At 38.9% G+C, this 14,846-nt stretch overlaps 1 protein-coding gene across 3 annotated transcripts in view; it reads right to left on the reverse strand.

The window, feature by feature from the left end:
* Positions 1–1,989: 1,989 nt before the first annotated feature.
* The window catches only part of fbl (pantothenate kinase 3 fbl), a 71,653-nt gene continuing 58,796 nt past the window's right edge, over positions 1,990–14,846 (reverse strand). For all 3 annotated transcript variants that reach the window (XM_068769788.1, XM_068769787.1, XM_068769789.1), the window contains 10 exons: positions 11,286–11,377; positions 9,405–9,523; positions 7,918–8,096; positions 7,140–7,313; positions 6,506–6,649; positions 5,722–5,873; positions 4,762–4,938; positions 3,698–3,833; positions 2,856–2,971; positions 1,990–2,369 (listed from right to left, as the gene is read on the reverse strand). In XM_068769788.1, the coding sequence (XP_068625889.1) occupies positions 2,261–2,369; positions 2,856–2,971; positions 3,698–3,833; positions 4,762–4,938; positions 5,722–5,873; positions 6,506–6,649; positions 7,140–7,313; positions 7,918–8,096; positions 9,405–9,523; positions 11,286–11,377 (1,398 nt within the window). In that variant the 3' untranslated portion in view covers positions 1,990–2,260. The remainder of the gene's footprint in view (positions 2,370–2,855; positions 2,972–3,697; positions 3,834–4,761; positions 4,939–5,721; positions 5,874–6,505; positions 6,650–7,139; positions 7,314–7,917; positions 8,097–9,404; positions 9,524–11,285; positions 11,378–14,846) is intronic.

Genomic DNA, 14,846 nt, shown 5'->3' on the forward strand with positions numbered 1-14,846 from the left:
CGCGTAACACCTCTCCCGTAATAGTAGGTACAACCGTTAACAAAAACCGCACGACGACGACTTCGCGCCGGTGGCCGGTACAATCGTACACAAAAGTCCAAAAAAATAAATCTAAAATTTATTAAATAATGATTTTGTGCTATTAAAACTGTTAATTTCATTATCAAAGCGATAATTATGTAAAAACTGTATATACATCGACGCATATCTGCGTCCTAATTCAGCTACAACTTTAGACACAGGACTGCGTTGTCTGTCTCTTTCTTTTCAAGTACGTCATAAATAGAACTTGACTCTTTCCTTCATATACAGAAGAGACAATTCCTATCTCGTTCTTTTAAAGTACACTAGAAAGGGACAAACACTGTCTCTTAATTTCTAATACTTTAGAAGAGGAGGTTTCAAATTACGTTATAAAATGACAGCATCTTTGGAGGCAACTAAATGCGAATGACCTTCACCATCTTTTATCAATATTCAATTCAATTAGCAATGCTTAGTTCGTCTCTTTGCATTGGCCGCGTAATTCTGACAGATGTCAATCGTGACATTTCAAATTGCGTTCATAAACGCGACAAATAGGGTCAAGCAAAAAAAAACCCAACAAATGCATATATCTTAGTAGTCATTAATTTTTTAATTATTAGTCTATTAAATTTAGAGTTGAAATTGAAATATATTTCTTTTTATAAAACAGTCAATAATCAAAGACAAGAATTAAAGAATGCATTTGGCACGAACATATTACATTACAATTTAACAGAAATTACTAGCGTAAATGATATTATATTACAACCTTCATAGGATACTTCATAGGATTAGGTATTTTTCTAAACGTGAAAAAGATTTAATTGTCAAACTTTATATATAAACATAAATTGCCAGGCTCCAAAAATCTTTACGATAAAATGGAAAATCAGTAATGATTAGCGGGGTACATGATTAATTATTTTGTTTTCCATAACTGAACCTGATGTATAGTCCAGTTATATTTCGCGTTATTGTTTGATCACAAAATAAAATATGTTTTGTAAACCAAAACATATCAAGTTCGTATATATAAATACATATATACCTGTGAAGTATAATATTCATAATAGTTAAAACAAAATAAAATTTTAATATAATACTCGCAGTTAATTCTGCCTCCTATAATTTTGCGTTACATTCCCATTGCATCCTTATGTAGAAATCAAATAATACATATACAAATACGAAATTTATTAACATGATATAAAATTATTACAATATTATTGTATCATTGTCTCCATTTTAATAATTAATTATTGAGATATTTAATTAATTGAATTGTTTCAACTCATAAACTGTCGAATTTACCCAAACATAACCACATTCATAGAACCGCAATTCGTTTTTTAATTACTGAACCCAAAGACGTTGACAGATTACACCAAAACTGCATCATACTGTTGTTTTCTCATATATATATATAAATAAATAAATATATATATATATATATATATATATATATGTATATATATATATATATACATATATATATTTATTTATATATATATATATTATGGGGACCGGAAAGTAATGTCTTTTCCATCGACAAATTTTACATAAAAACAGATTAATTTTTACTGCTCCAGCACTGAAAATTTGTATACTAGATGGCAAAAGGTTGTTCATAACAAAGGTGAATATATTTTTGATCAGAAACAAAAAACTTACGACAGAAGAAAGAAAGGAAACGACAAAACGACGAAATTTAGAATATTTATATATATGTATATATACACATATATGTGCTTCTATAAAGCCAAAACAATAGACCATAGACAACTAGTGCCATCTGTCGACTTCGTCAAGGTATTAGAATATATATGATTTAACTAAAATTAATCAGCCGATTTGGTCATCTCATAAACAGTCAAAAATGAACCCAGAGAAACGATCATAAAGTATATTATTATTAAATCACCAAGAGGGAGCAAAATGTATCAATAATATCAATATATATATATATAACAAACGATATTCTAAATATACAATTAAAATTTTTCAAGTCCAACGTAAGATAAGTCCCGATATATAAAAATTATTACACAGATGTGTAGGAAATTGTAGTAATACAGTTAATATTTCTAGCATTGAATTAATTTTAACTGACGTAACACATGTATATGTCTATATGGAACTTGTGCAAATTATCGAGGCGGTACTGCAGCTGTGAGTGACGTATGCGTCGGCCGTGGGAATATGGACCCTGTGGCGTTAGCGCTAAGGTTGAAGTTCACCTATCCGCGTGCCCGGTCTCGACGCCGAACGGCGAGTTGTGACGTGTGTTTTCTTTCCGGTGGTTGATATCTAAATGAAGGAGACAACCCACCGCGCCGAAATATCTGAAAAAAAAATTCATTCTCGTTTAGAATGCTTTATCAGATATCTATGTTTGGGTTTCAGGGAGGAAACTTTTCTATTAATACTCTCTTACAGGATAGTCTCTTTAACTGTACTGTTCCCGTTCAGAATATCATGAATCATCCCCGCGTGCCAATTCAGACGCAATACTTCGAGCTATATCGAAGACCATGGTTCTCTTGCGAATCTCATTTCTGATTCGATCTCGCAGCACAACTCCGAGCATAGCTCTCTGGATGACTTTGAAACTTCAGAGTACATACACACGTTTATTTAGATATATTTAAAACTGGTATACGAAGAGCATTATACATGTATGTGTATATATTAGTTTCATATAATATAGTACATTATTAAAAATTTCTTATATGTTTATTAAACTATGTCGATGATTACGTCTAAAGTCTTGGATAAAACCTTCTCTGATATATAAACTGTCAGTGATAAAACACTGTGTGTGTACTCACCCTTCGTGCTCCAAGAACAGCGCCTTCAGAGCACCGCGCGACCAGTAGCTCATGGCGTAGGACAGAAGCTTCATAGACAGCGGGTTCACTCTTAGGAAATTACCGCAAAATACAACCTGAAATTTTTAATAATTTATGTTAGATTAATTTTTTATACAATACATATTATTTTCTTTCATTTATGCAACACAGAGAGATTTAATAATTAGATACTAGTTGTAATTACAATACCCGGCGGTAAATATTGCACATAGACCTTTGGAAAGAGACAATCTGCTAATTTCGGCTTCGTAGAACGTCATCTCTGTCGCACGAAATTCAAACAGTTCGGTATCTATTAGGAGCTGTAACAATAAGTATCTTCTTCTGATAATTATTTTTATTCTTTGTATAAAATACACCAATTTTTCTATAAGTGGTGGCACTCGAGTGTTACAAGCAGATATGTTCTCAGGCAGTTGATGGGTTAAAGGTTGCTATCATGGTACCATGTTACGGGTTTTGGAGAGGAATTGGAGGAATTGCAGGATCTTGTTCTTTCTTTCCTCTTCGTTAGGAATCTATTATATCCACTAGAGGGCGCTGAAGGTATTCATGAGCGGTAGCGACTACAAGGCAAATGAGGGTAGCTATAAATTTCTATTTAACATGTTTTTGTTGTGAATGGTAATCCTTTACCATCTATATATAATTAGAGCAAGAGAAAGATAATTATTATTAATTTTAAAATGACTATTTTGCTAATTTTTTTTTTATAAAGAGTTATCACAGCAGGCATCTATTTATTGTATTTCTCAAAATTAAAATCGTATGGAGTATATTAATATGGAGAAATTAATTACCCTTTCAATGTTCTCGTTGGAGGCACAGAGACGAGCGATGGAGCCAATGTTGTTGGTAATGGTGACCAGCGTTGCACGCGCCAGGTCCTCGCGGGACACCTTGGCACGCCGCTCCGCTGAGCACATCTGCCCGAAGCTACACGAACAAACAAAACGATACTCAAAATTACATATAATTTGTATTTTAGGACGCAAAAAATACATTAACTAATTAAAAAATATTACGGTACTATAATCACCGAAAAGATTTTATATAAGATATAAAACCTATCTCGTTGGTTAGTAAGGTAAGGATGTGTTTACATAGCAGCAAAATGTCAGTCAACATCCGTCGTTTGCACGGTACGGACGCTTTCGCTCGATTGTACCTGCTCACCCTACGACTCAGCATGATTTTGGCCTGATTTCTATTTAACCTGTGATTCAGTGTGCTCTTGAATTGAGTCCTGTTTAATTTTTGTCTTGTTGTGTTTCTTGTACAACGATGGCAAGTACATCGGATAACCCTGCAACAAAGATATTAGGACGGCATTTTTCGTCAAGACGTAATGAAATGTAACCGTTTGGAAGTGTTTGGTAATTGATTAAGAAAAGTAGATCACGTACGACAGGAACGATTGAACGAATGAAAGTCTGTGATGAGTATCTATTTTAATAATATAAGATCTTAACAGTTGATATTAAGGTATGGTCTGCAAATTAACAGAGAGAGCTATACTCGGATCAGCAATGAGGAGATGATCCTCAGAAGAACAGAGGTCATGAAAGCAGCTTGAAAAATTGCTTGTCTGAAGTGACAGGGGGTGAGGTATATAATTCTTGTGGTCACAGTCATCGGCACTGTTGGGGTCAAAAGTTTCTCTTGTGTGGCCTCCACGAGCATAAACATATGGATATTCTCCTCTCGAGGTAGATCGACGCCATAGTTTAGGTCGTCAAAACTTTCTGGATGTGTGATCAGTGCATGATTGCTCATAGTGACGATTTCTGGAAGAGTTTAGTATTAGGGGTCTGTCAGCTAAAATGTTGATGAAGGTATGTTTTAGCTCTTATGTTAAGGTTACCTGCTAGCAACCAGGTCTCCGGGCAGGCCGAATCGAGCGTAGTCGCCACCGTAGATGTCCCGCACCAGTTTGTCCACGGTGGTGTTGTCCCCGGCAGCCGCCAGCGCGATCGCCTCTTCGAAGCTACTGCAGCCCGTCAGCAGACAGCATAGGCCCAGGAACGTACCGCCACCCAGGCTGGTACACAGATCTTAGTTTAATATCTTAAATGTTCAAGTCCTCATATGGCCAAAATCAAGGCTGGAGGTGGTTCAAATCTGTGATATTATTGTAGTTGGGTGAGTAGTAGAACATCCATAGTTGGATATAGTCCTCCCCCATAGCTATCAAAGTCCAGCAGAGAATGTCCCGCGGCTAAAAAGATGATGTTGGTAACGCCGGTATTTTATATGGAACTAAATATACCATGTTGGATATTTCCAATGATCATTGACTAGACGGCGTTCAATCTAGTAAGCCTACAAATATTCACTTTTGGACACTGATCTTCCACTCTATTTAATCTTTTCTCATTCCAATTTCAACTGGAAAGAAGGTGCTCTACGTATCTTCGTGCAGCGACACTCCATTTTCATCACTTTTGCCACCATGATTTCTAATAAGACTGGTAGAAAGTGGTTTCCATCTGGCGCCTGCCTACGATCTTTACAAGATCGTCTGCTCACTTAGTGGATGGACGTATAACGCTGCGCTTTCTGGACCATGGTCTCCACTTCAGAATCAAGATATCGCCATGAGGAGAACACTAGAAGTGTCCAATTTGATAGAAACTAGATTGAAATTGAGCTCTCAAATAATAGCGTCCTTCAACCTAATGCTACGGGGTTCCAAACGCGATTTTTCTTCACTTACAGAATTATTCCAAAACTTATGATGGCAGAAGACTGTAGAAGGAAGTGTGAAGGGTTATACCTCTATGGTCTGCCAATAGATTGAAGAAGACAATATAATAACACGCACCTTGTGCCGCTGACACGGAAGTAATCGTTGGGGCCATTCACCACGAGCATGGAGACACCGCTGCCTATGTTGACCAGAAGAAACGGATAGGGCGATGAGAAGTCGTAGGGCTTCCGCACGTACACGCTTAAGGCTTCCGCTGAGTATGGCGGCTGGGGAGAGCAACATTTGTAATATTAGTGACATTTTATCATCCAATATCTTTCCGTGCCTAAAGTCAAATGTCCACAATGTTTGTTACCAGCAAGGCAATCCTCCAAGACTAAACGGGGTCGCACCGTGAATGCGGCAGCTGAGGGAAATGATCATTCTCTACGTCCGAATTATGGTTCGCGGCGGAGCTAATTACTCGCACTCATGGTTCCCTCTGTATCAAACTCGAGGTAACCCGCGTTAGACAAAGGCCGAGAAGTAAGATACTCTAGGTTCCGGTGTACCTATGCTTGAAGGGAATTTATTTCAGCAGCAGCTTCAGTCTAGCCAAACCAACTCCTCGAGAAATCCCTTCTGATACTTGATGTCGCCGGTGTTATTGAGGAGTCCCACCAGCGAACCTGGGTGACCATATAGGACTCTACTTCTGTACATAAGAGCGTATACTAACATATTGCACTTATCTTTTTTCTCCTGAGTCATGGTTACATGGGTGGCCGTCATCGGCGAAGCTACTGTATGGACATCGTGAGGCTTTTAGTGCAAGTCGGACATAGCCTGTCCTAGTTCCTGGAAGGGATGATATGTGAAGGCATTTACCCCACGTAAATGAAAAAAAAGTCACACTAACTGTATCGCTGGGCTGTTGATGGACTGGCTGCTCATTGGGTGGAGCCCAGTAGTAGCACTCCTGTGCATTCATCGAGTCCACGAACAGGACGCCCGCTATCAGCGCATCCAGTTCATCGAGCTTAGATAGCCTCATGTTTACTTCCTGAAAAGAAAATTAAACTATTATGCGTCTTATATAACATCGTTCTAATTCTAGCTTTACCGAAATTACTGAAAGCCCGGTGAGGCAAAAATATTTCTTGCGATAAGTCAACGTAGGTGTGGTCGACAAGTGGTTTGAAAATGGCAAAGTAAGTAAATGCATATGACTTGTACGGATTATTGCATTCATGACATTAACTTAATCGTCGATAGATGGCGCTGACAGTTTGATTCACGCTATTAACTTGGTCGAATCCGTGCGTTTGACTTTGTACTTTAGAATTAGTAATTAATATAAATACAAAAACCTTATTAAAAATGACACTACGATTTCATAGCTTTGGGTGTTAAAAAGAGACGATATAATGACGCGGCGTGGGTAAACCCCCTTCAGGTGGACCGATGATATAGTCAAAGTCGATGTAAGTGGATTCCGGCAGCCTAAGACTGGTCATCGTGGCGACTTTTGATGATAAAAATGAGAATCCAACCTTCTTAAAGTCCTCTTCAAACTTGTACGCTCCACCGCCGGTAGCATATATCGTGTTGACCAGGTCAGCCATGCCTTTGGAGCGAGCAAGTTGGAGGAAAGCGCCGACTTCGCTGGTGGGGAACCGGATGAAGTGGAGACACCCTCGGCGACCTCTGATTGTGACGTTCTCCATCTAGAAAGAATTTTATTAGTTATTTTAAGGAGTTCTTCTTATACATTAGTGATTTTATAAAATATGTAATATATTAACCAATGTTATATAATACAGACCGTAATCTACAGTACCCGGCAATAAATATTGCACATTTACTTTTTGGAAAGAGACAATCGGCTAATTTCGGCTTCGTAGAGCGTTATCTCTGTCGCACGAAATACAAACAGTCCGGTATCTATTAAGAGCCGTTAAAACAAGTATCATTTGCTTCTTTTCAAAATTATTTTTATTCTTTGTATACATTACGCATTTTTTTTATAAGTTTTTACAAGCTTTAGGTTGGTAAATTAAAAAAAAAACATGTTATGTTTATCGCCAGGTACTGTACAATCCAGAGAGATTTAGATATATAGACTGGCATAACTCTTAATACATTTTTATGCAGCTTCTTTGTGAACAGCGATCAGGCTGCCATTTCATCCCAAGTGGATGGATCAACGATAGTCAAGGTTAAGAGAAGTCGCTGAATGCAGGCAGCCCAAGACTGATCATCGTGGCGGTGTTTGGGCGAGACCTATGCCTTACAAAGGGAGTATTTCAGCTGAAAACAAATAAGACTCACTTGCAAATGCACATCTCGTCTACCAGTCTTGCCGTAAGCGGAGTTCCTGGTCAGATACCGTCTGATGTTCTTCAACACCTCCGTCTCCTTGTCCAGCTCGCGGCGATTCGTCTCTCGCGGCTCGAAGTACACCAACTTCGTTAAGGTTCCTCCAATGTCCATGCCGAACCATGGCATCGCTGGAATAAAACAAATTACGTTTTTTTTTTGCTCTAGGACTTTAAAAATTAAGTCCGAGAACCTAGACTTTAGATCAGGGATTCCCAAGAGTCGATAACAACCCATTGGGATTTCCCGGTGGTCGACATAAATAACAAATTTGGGAGTCGATTAGGTTTACGAATCTTCGAGATAGTCCTGTTTCATGTAACAACTTGTTATAATAATTACCAATATTTTAATAGAAATTATAAATATTTCCGCAAACTTATAAAATTGGTAATTTCTTGGTATTTTATTTCGAAAGGGAAAAAATAAGAGATAGGACTTATAAAGTAATAGTTCGTTTTGGAAAAGGCCTCTCTTGCCAAGAACAAAGGATTTTTGATCAAGACTCAAACATTCCAATTACTTTTTCTTTTCTTGTATGTTTTCTCTATATATCACGGTTTTATTGTCTTCTGGTGGCTCATGTGACGTCACTGAAAAGCATAGGCCTCCTTCAAGGTCGACACGATGACCTGTTTTGTGTTGCCTGCATACTACGACTTTAATTGTGTCATCGGTCCACTTAGTAAGGGGTCCCCTACCGTGACTACAAGCACGTCGCCGCACTAGAGCCTGTCGGCCCCAACATTCATCGGTTTAAAGAGCAAAGTGATACGCTCTTTGCCACTTAAAACGAGCAAATCTTCGAGCTACGTCAGCGACGTTGGTTCATCTGCAGTTCTACTCATTCCTGAGGGCATCTACGAGACCAAAAGCATTCACACAGTAAATAACAGTGTTTAAAGCAACAATATGGTTCTTCGCTTCATCATTAATGCTTGTTGTTGCATAAAAGGGATTACCATAATTTTACCATGTCAGTATTCCTGTTCAAATATCACATGGGTGATATTTGAACAGGAAGCGTGAATGAACAATGACTGCGCTATAAAATTTCCATGTTGTTCATTACAATAGAAATAATTTTCCTTGTAACTAGCTTAAATAAAGTTGTCACGTTGTAACTTTGGAACGGCGCCGACAGATGGAGTTAGTAGTCGTTCGATTTGGGTAATCGTAATAAAGGGTATTCGTCAGTTGAGTCAGGTATTGATTAATAATGAAGATTCTTCGAAGATCAGAGATGTGTATATAGGTTTTGTTTTTTTTTTTAAATTCGATTTTTACACACGTGGTAATCAATAAGATGGCGCCAAACGTCACTCAGCTATCGAAACAGCGAATTTAATTTGACTAAATTCAAAATTTATTAGCGAACTCTACTACGCTATTTTAAAACAGATAATCCTCGTTCTATTCGGACTTATTTGATCACTTACGCGGTGCGTTATTGTCGGGTGGAGTGGGAGGTGATGACTCAGCCATGCTGGCGATGCGATTGGGTTTCAGCACGGCGGTCTTGTAGGGAGATCGGCGAGCGCGTTTCAATTGGCTGCACCTGGAAGAGAGATTGAAGAATGAGATCAAAGCATGAGAAATGGCATAATGTACATAACTTTAAGTTGGTACATATGTTCAGTGTATTTGGCCAGAGTGTAGCGAGACAGTTGTACTAGGCGCGTATAAGTCAGCAGGACCTTACTTGGCCAGAGTGTAACGAGACAGTTTTACTAGGCGCGTATAAATCAGCAGGACCTACTTGGTCAGAGTGTACCGAGACAGTTGTACTAGGCGCGTATAAGCCAGTAGGACCCTATTTGGCCAGAGTGTAGCGAGAAAGTTGTACTAGGCGCGTATAAGCCAGTAGGACACTATTTGGCCAGAGTGTAGCGAGGCAGTTGTACTAGGCGCGTATAAATCAGCAGGACCTACTTGGCCAGAGTGTAGCGAGGCAGTTGTACTAGGCGCGTATAAATCAGCAGGACCTACTTGGCCAGAGTGTAGCGAGACAGTTGTACTAGGCGCGTATAAATCAGCAGGACCTACTTGGCCAGAGTGTAGCGAGACCGTTGTACTAGGCGCGTATAAGCCAGTAGGACCCTATTTGGCCAGAGTGTAGCGAGACAGTTGTACTAGGCGCGTATAAGCCAGTAGGACCCTATTTGACCAGAGTGTAGCGAGACAGTTGTACTAGGCGCGTATAAGCCAGTAGGACCCTATTTGGCCAGAGTGTAACGAGACAGTTGTACTAGGCGCGTATAAGCCAGTAGGACCCTATTTGGCCAGAGTGCAGCGAGACAGTTGTACTAGGCGCGTATAAGTCAGCAGGACCGTACTTGTCCGGAATGTACCGAGACAGTTGTACGAGGCGCGTATAAGTCAGCAGGACCCTATTTGGTTAGAGTGTACCGAGACAGTTGTACTAGGCGCGTATAAGCCAGTAGGACCCTATTTGGCCAGAGTGCAGCGAGACAGTTGTACTAGGCGCGTATAAGTCAGCAGGACCGTACTTGTCCGGAATGTAGCGAGACAGTTGTACTAGGCGCGTATAAGTCAGCAGGACCCTACTTGGTCAGAGTGTACCGAGACAGTTGTACGAGGCGCGTATAAGTCAGCAGGACCCTATTTGGTTAGAGAGTACCGAGACAGTTGTACTAGGCGCGTATAAGTCAGCAGGCCCTACATGGCCAGACTGTAGCGAGACAGTTGTACTAGGCGCGTATAAGTCAGCAGGACCCTATTTGGTTAGAGTGTACCGAGACAGTTGTACTAGGCGCGTATAAGTCAGCAGGCCCTACATGGCCAGACTGTAGCGAGACAGTTGTACTAGGCGCGTATAAGTCAGCAGGACCCTATTTGGTTAGAGTGTACCGAGACAGTTGTACTAGGCGCGTATAAGCCAGTAGGACCCTATTTGGCCAGAGTGCAGCGAGACAGTTGTACTAGGCGCGTATAAGTCAGCAGGACCGTACTTGTCCGGAATGTAGCGAGACAGTTGTACTAGGCGCGTATAAGCCAGTAGGACCCTATTTGGCCAGAGTGTAGCGGGACAGTTGTACTAGGCGCGTATAAGCCAGTAGGACCCTATTTGGCCAGAGTGCAGCGAGACAGTTGTACTAGGCGCATATAAGCCAGTAGGACCCTATTTGGTCAGAGTATACCGAGACGGTTGTACTAGGCGCGTATAAGCCAGTAGGACCCTATTTGGTCAAAGTATACCGAGACGGTTGTACTAGGCGCGTATAAGCCAGTAGGACCCTATTTGGCCAGAGTATAGCGAGACAGTTGTACTAGGCGTGTATAAGTCAGCAGGTTCTTACTTGGAGAGCGAGCGCGGTAGCTCGTAGGGCGGCGTTGCTCGGCGCTCGGGCCGGCAGGCCGCTAGGCAGCCCTCACAGCGGTGCAGGCGCATCTGGAACACGTTAAAAAATTAAATCATCTATTTCACAACCCTTTTATTAATAGGCACAGCCCTGACCTTGCACCTGAGACTTTTATTTATTCTCAATAAAAAAAAAAAGATTTCGTGAAGCTTGTGGTATTTCTTACTTTAGTTTCTCAAGATCGATCGATACATAGCTTGTCAAGAAGACTGTTTTAAAAAAACATGTATTAATATATCTAATAGATTCAGGCGTTAGTTTGCGGAAGTCCATCCTAAGTAAGAAAGGGACTAATACGAGTATATAGTTACTTCCGCTATGCAGCAGTAGTCGTGCAATTAAGCGCACCGCCTGCCAGGCAGCTGATAAATGCTTTTATATTTAAGATCAGCATGCGCAGCTGAACAGGCGTGTTTGTACATCAAATTAACCAAATTACATCAGGTGGCAGCTTAAAACGTTTGGTTTAACCAACAATGCAAGCATTTATCAGCGGGCTGGCGGGCGGTGCACTTCATTGCACGACTACTGCTGCATAGCGAAAGTAGCTATATATTTGTCCCTTTCTTACTTATTAATATGTTATGACTTAGTTAAATCTTTAGTAATGTTCAGTATCATCTCGTTTCTAAAGTCGTAATATATGCCAAACAGTGTTAAACTAGGCGCACCGATAAATCTAGAATAAGCCCATTTATTCTCTCGTTCTGTGTAAGCTATATAATGTAACTGAATTAATTACAATTCGTTAACCTTATGACACTTATTGACGTAAGTATGACGTCACTCTCTCATTGTGCCATTGGATGTTCGTATACCTCCTAATATCTTACTATTTTTTTGTGCACAAGGTTTCTGTACATTAAAATTATTTTTTTTTCACATAGGATATATAACATATCTTATTTACGCCGAAACGTATCTACCAACTGTTCGAATAATAAAAGCCTTAAATCTGACATTACATATTTTTCAAACAATATAAAATTGCAATATGAATTAATATAGAAATGGAGTCGAATATACAATTCCCAAGGTCATTTACGTTGATGTAACCCAGTGATTCCCAAAGTGGTCTATATCGACCTCTAGGGGTCTATGACAACCTGCAAGGGGTCTACGTCAGCGAAAAAAAAATTGAGGGTCCATGAAATGAAAACGGGGGTCCACGATAGTGGATCTCAACACATACACTGAAAGTACCTATTTACTTACATCATACTATCTTATAATATCAGAACATTTACATTATTTATAAAAGTACCTATGAAGGAAAAAAAACAGACTGCACATATTTAGCCGAGATAATTAACCCTTACAAAATTGACGCCAAATGTTGATAATTTATTATTAAAGCATCAGGTTCATCCTTCTCACTAAAAATATTGATTTATTGCGTATGTATTTTATTTATAGTTTATTTTATGTTTATTTAATGTTACGTATATTTTACATAACAGATACAAAATTTTATTTTGGGTGGTTTTAATTTAAATTAATTAATAAATGTATAAATTAACACGTGTTTTTACTTTAAGTTTTTAACACTAAACATCACTACAGTTAGAAATTTACAGGAAAATCAATATCAGGTAAGTAGGGGGTCTAACCAACACGGAAAAACATGGCAAGGGGTCTACGACACAAAACAGTTTAGGGAACTTTGATGTAACCCTTAGCTCACATGTCTGGTTGGTGCGTATAAATAAGGACTTGGCGGCGCAAACAGAGCTGTCGCTTAATTTCTTGATACAAGAGAATTGTTGTGTATTTTAATTACACAAAGTTATGTTAGTATAGCACCTTTGCTATACTTACCAACAATATCTTTTAAAACACTACTACTGGCTTTCTCTCCAATATATCTATATAAAATTATTTCACTTATCCTTTGGAAAGTGGGTAGGTCCCCCACTATGTAATCCGAATAAGTAATTAAGGTTGGTGGATGCAGACAGTGTAAGACTGGTCGCTGTGGCGATCATTACGGCCTATATCAGGTGTGGCCAAGCTCTTTGTTAGTGCAAGCCGTTTTTCCAAATTTGAAATTTATGAGTCGCAATTGAAAACGCATTTAAAACACGCAAAATAATGTTTTTTTTTTCACAAAAATTATATTTATTGAAATTATATGACAAAAGTATACAATACGTGTATTGAAGTTAGATATAACAGCACACTAATATATGACAGCACTCCTAATAATACTTAAGATGCCGGTTAGTAATTATGATAGGTGTTTGGATTTCGCTAATTTTATGGTGGAATAATAATAATTATTTTTATTCACACCAGTAATTAGTTTCGATTTCCCAGGACCTGACATAAGTAACATGAATTTAAATATTTAAATAATTCGACAATCAATCGGAGCTAGCTAAAAATAAACGTTCAAAGAGCCGCAGTTTGGTCACCCCTGATCTATGCCTTGTAATAGAAATCTATCGGCTGACCCTTGGAATCAGGTCATGGTCTGTGGTCCCTACTCCAGAATTTTAAGACCTCAGCGGCCATGTGGGGGACTTCCACAACAGCAAATCTTGAAACATAACCGTCGCCGTGGCTCATTCAGTGGCTGTGACCTTGCCGATGAGGTCCAAAGTTATGGAACACGCTTCTATATCTAAAGTCATCACGGGTAATATACATTAGTCCTATACCTTATTATTTTCCAATATGATGCAAAAAACGTCTCCCTTTCCGCATTTCCCCTTTGCTTTTCCGTAGACTGTACAAGCTTACCATGACCTCTCACAATATGTAACATAAACTACATGTTTTGACTTAACTGTAGAACTATAGTCATTTTGTGTTTATATATTCACTGGCTGTTAATGTATCTTGTTAGAGGCCGTCTGGTTAAGTTCAAACGTACCTTCTATTTTTTATGCGGAATTTTTACTGTATGTGTGTGTGCATTATTAATCATCAGGGTGATGGGCTCATAGAGTTCATTTGACAAAAACAAACTTATCTGATGGCGGATCAGTTAAAAAAAAAACATTTCGCCGAAAATCCGCTATACGATCTCCAACTGAGGAATTTAGGATTTCTACATTTAAATTTCCCATAGCAATTTCTGAGCTGAATGAAAGGGAACGTGACGGAATATTTAATAAAAGAACTGGTTGTCCTAGGTCCGTTACTAGTACGCGGTATAACTCAGTACATAGGTCGAAGTTTCTTTATATATATATATATATATATATATATATATATATATATATATGTATATATATATATATATACATTTTACTGTTTTGCGTCTCTTTGTATCAATGAAATACACTTTTACTTTTGTAATAAGTGATGGTGCAGACGGAACACCGAGCACGTCTGCAAGCGGTCACGATCGGGGCACGAGTGTCATAGTCGGGTTGCGCATGCACTATATATATATATATATAGGAGATTCAATGTCATGTGTGTGAATATTATTTGTCATCAAAGTACTCACTATGAAGCGCAGGTCATATGGAACAAAACAATTGACGCGAA

Source organism: Battus philenor, unplaced genomic scaffold, assembly GCF_028537555.1.
Source record: "Battus philenor isolate CCGP_79_NKW_IND1 unplaced genomic scaffold, ilBatPhil1.0.hap1 SCAF_29, whole genome shotgun sequence".
NCBI classification, from domain to species: Eukaryota; Metazoa; Arthropoda; class Insecta; order Lepidoptera; family Papilionidae; genus Battus; species Battus philenor.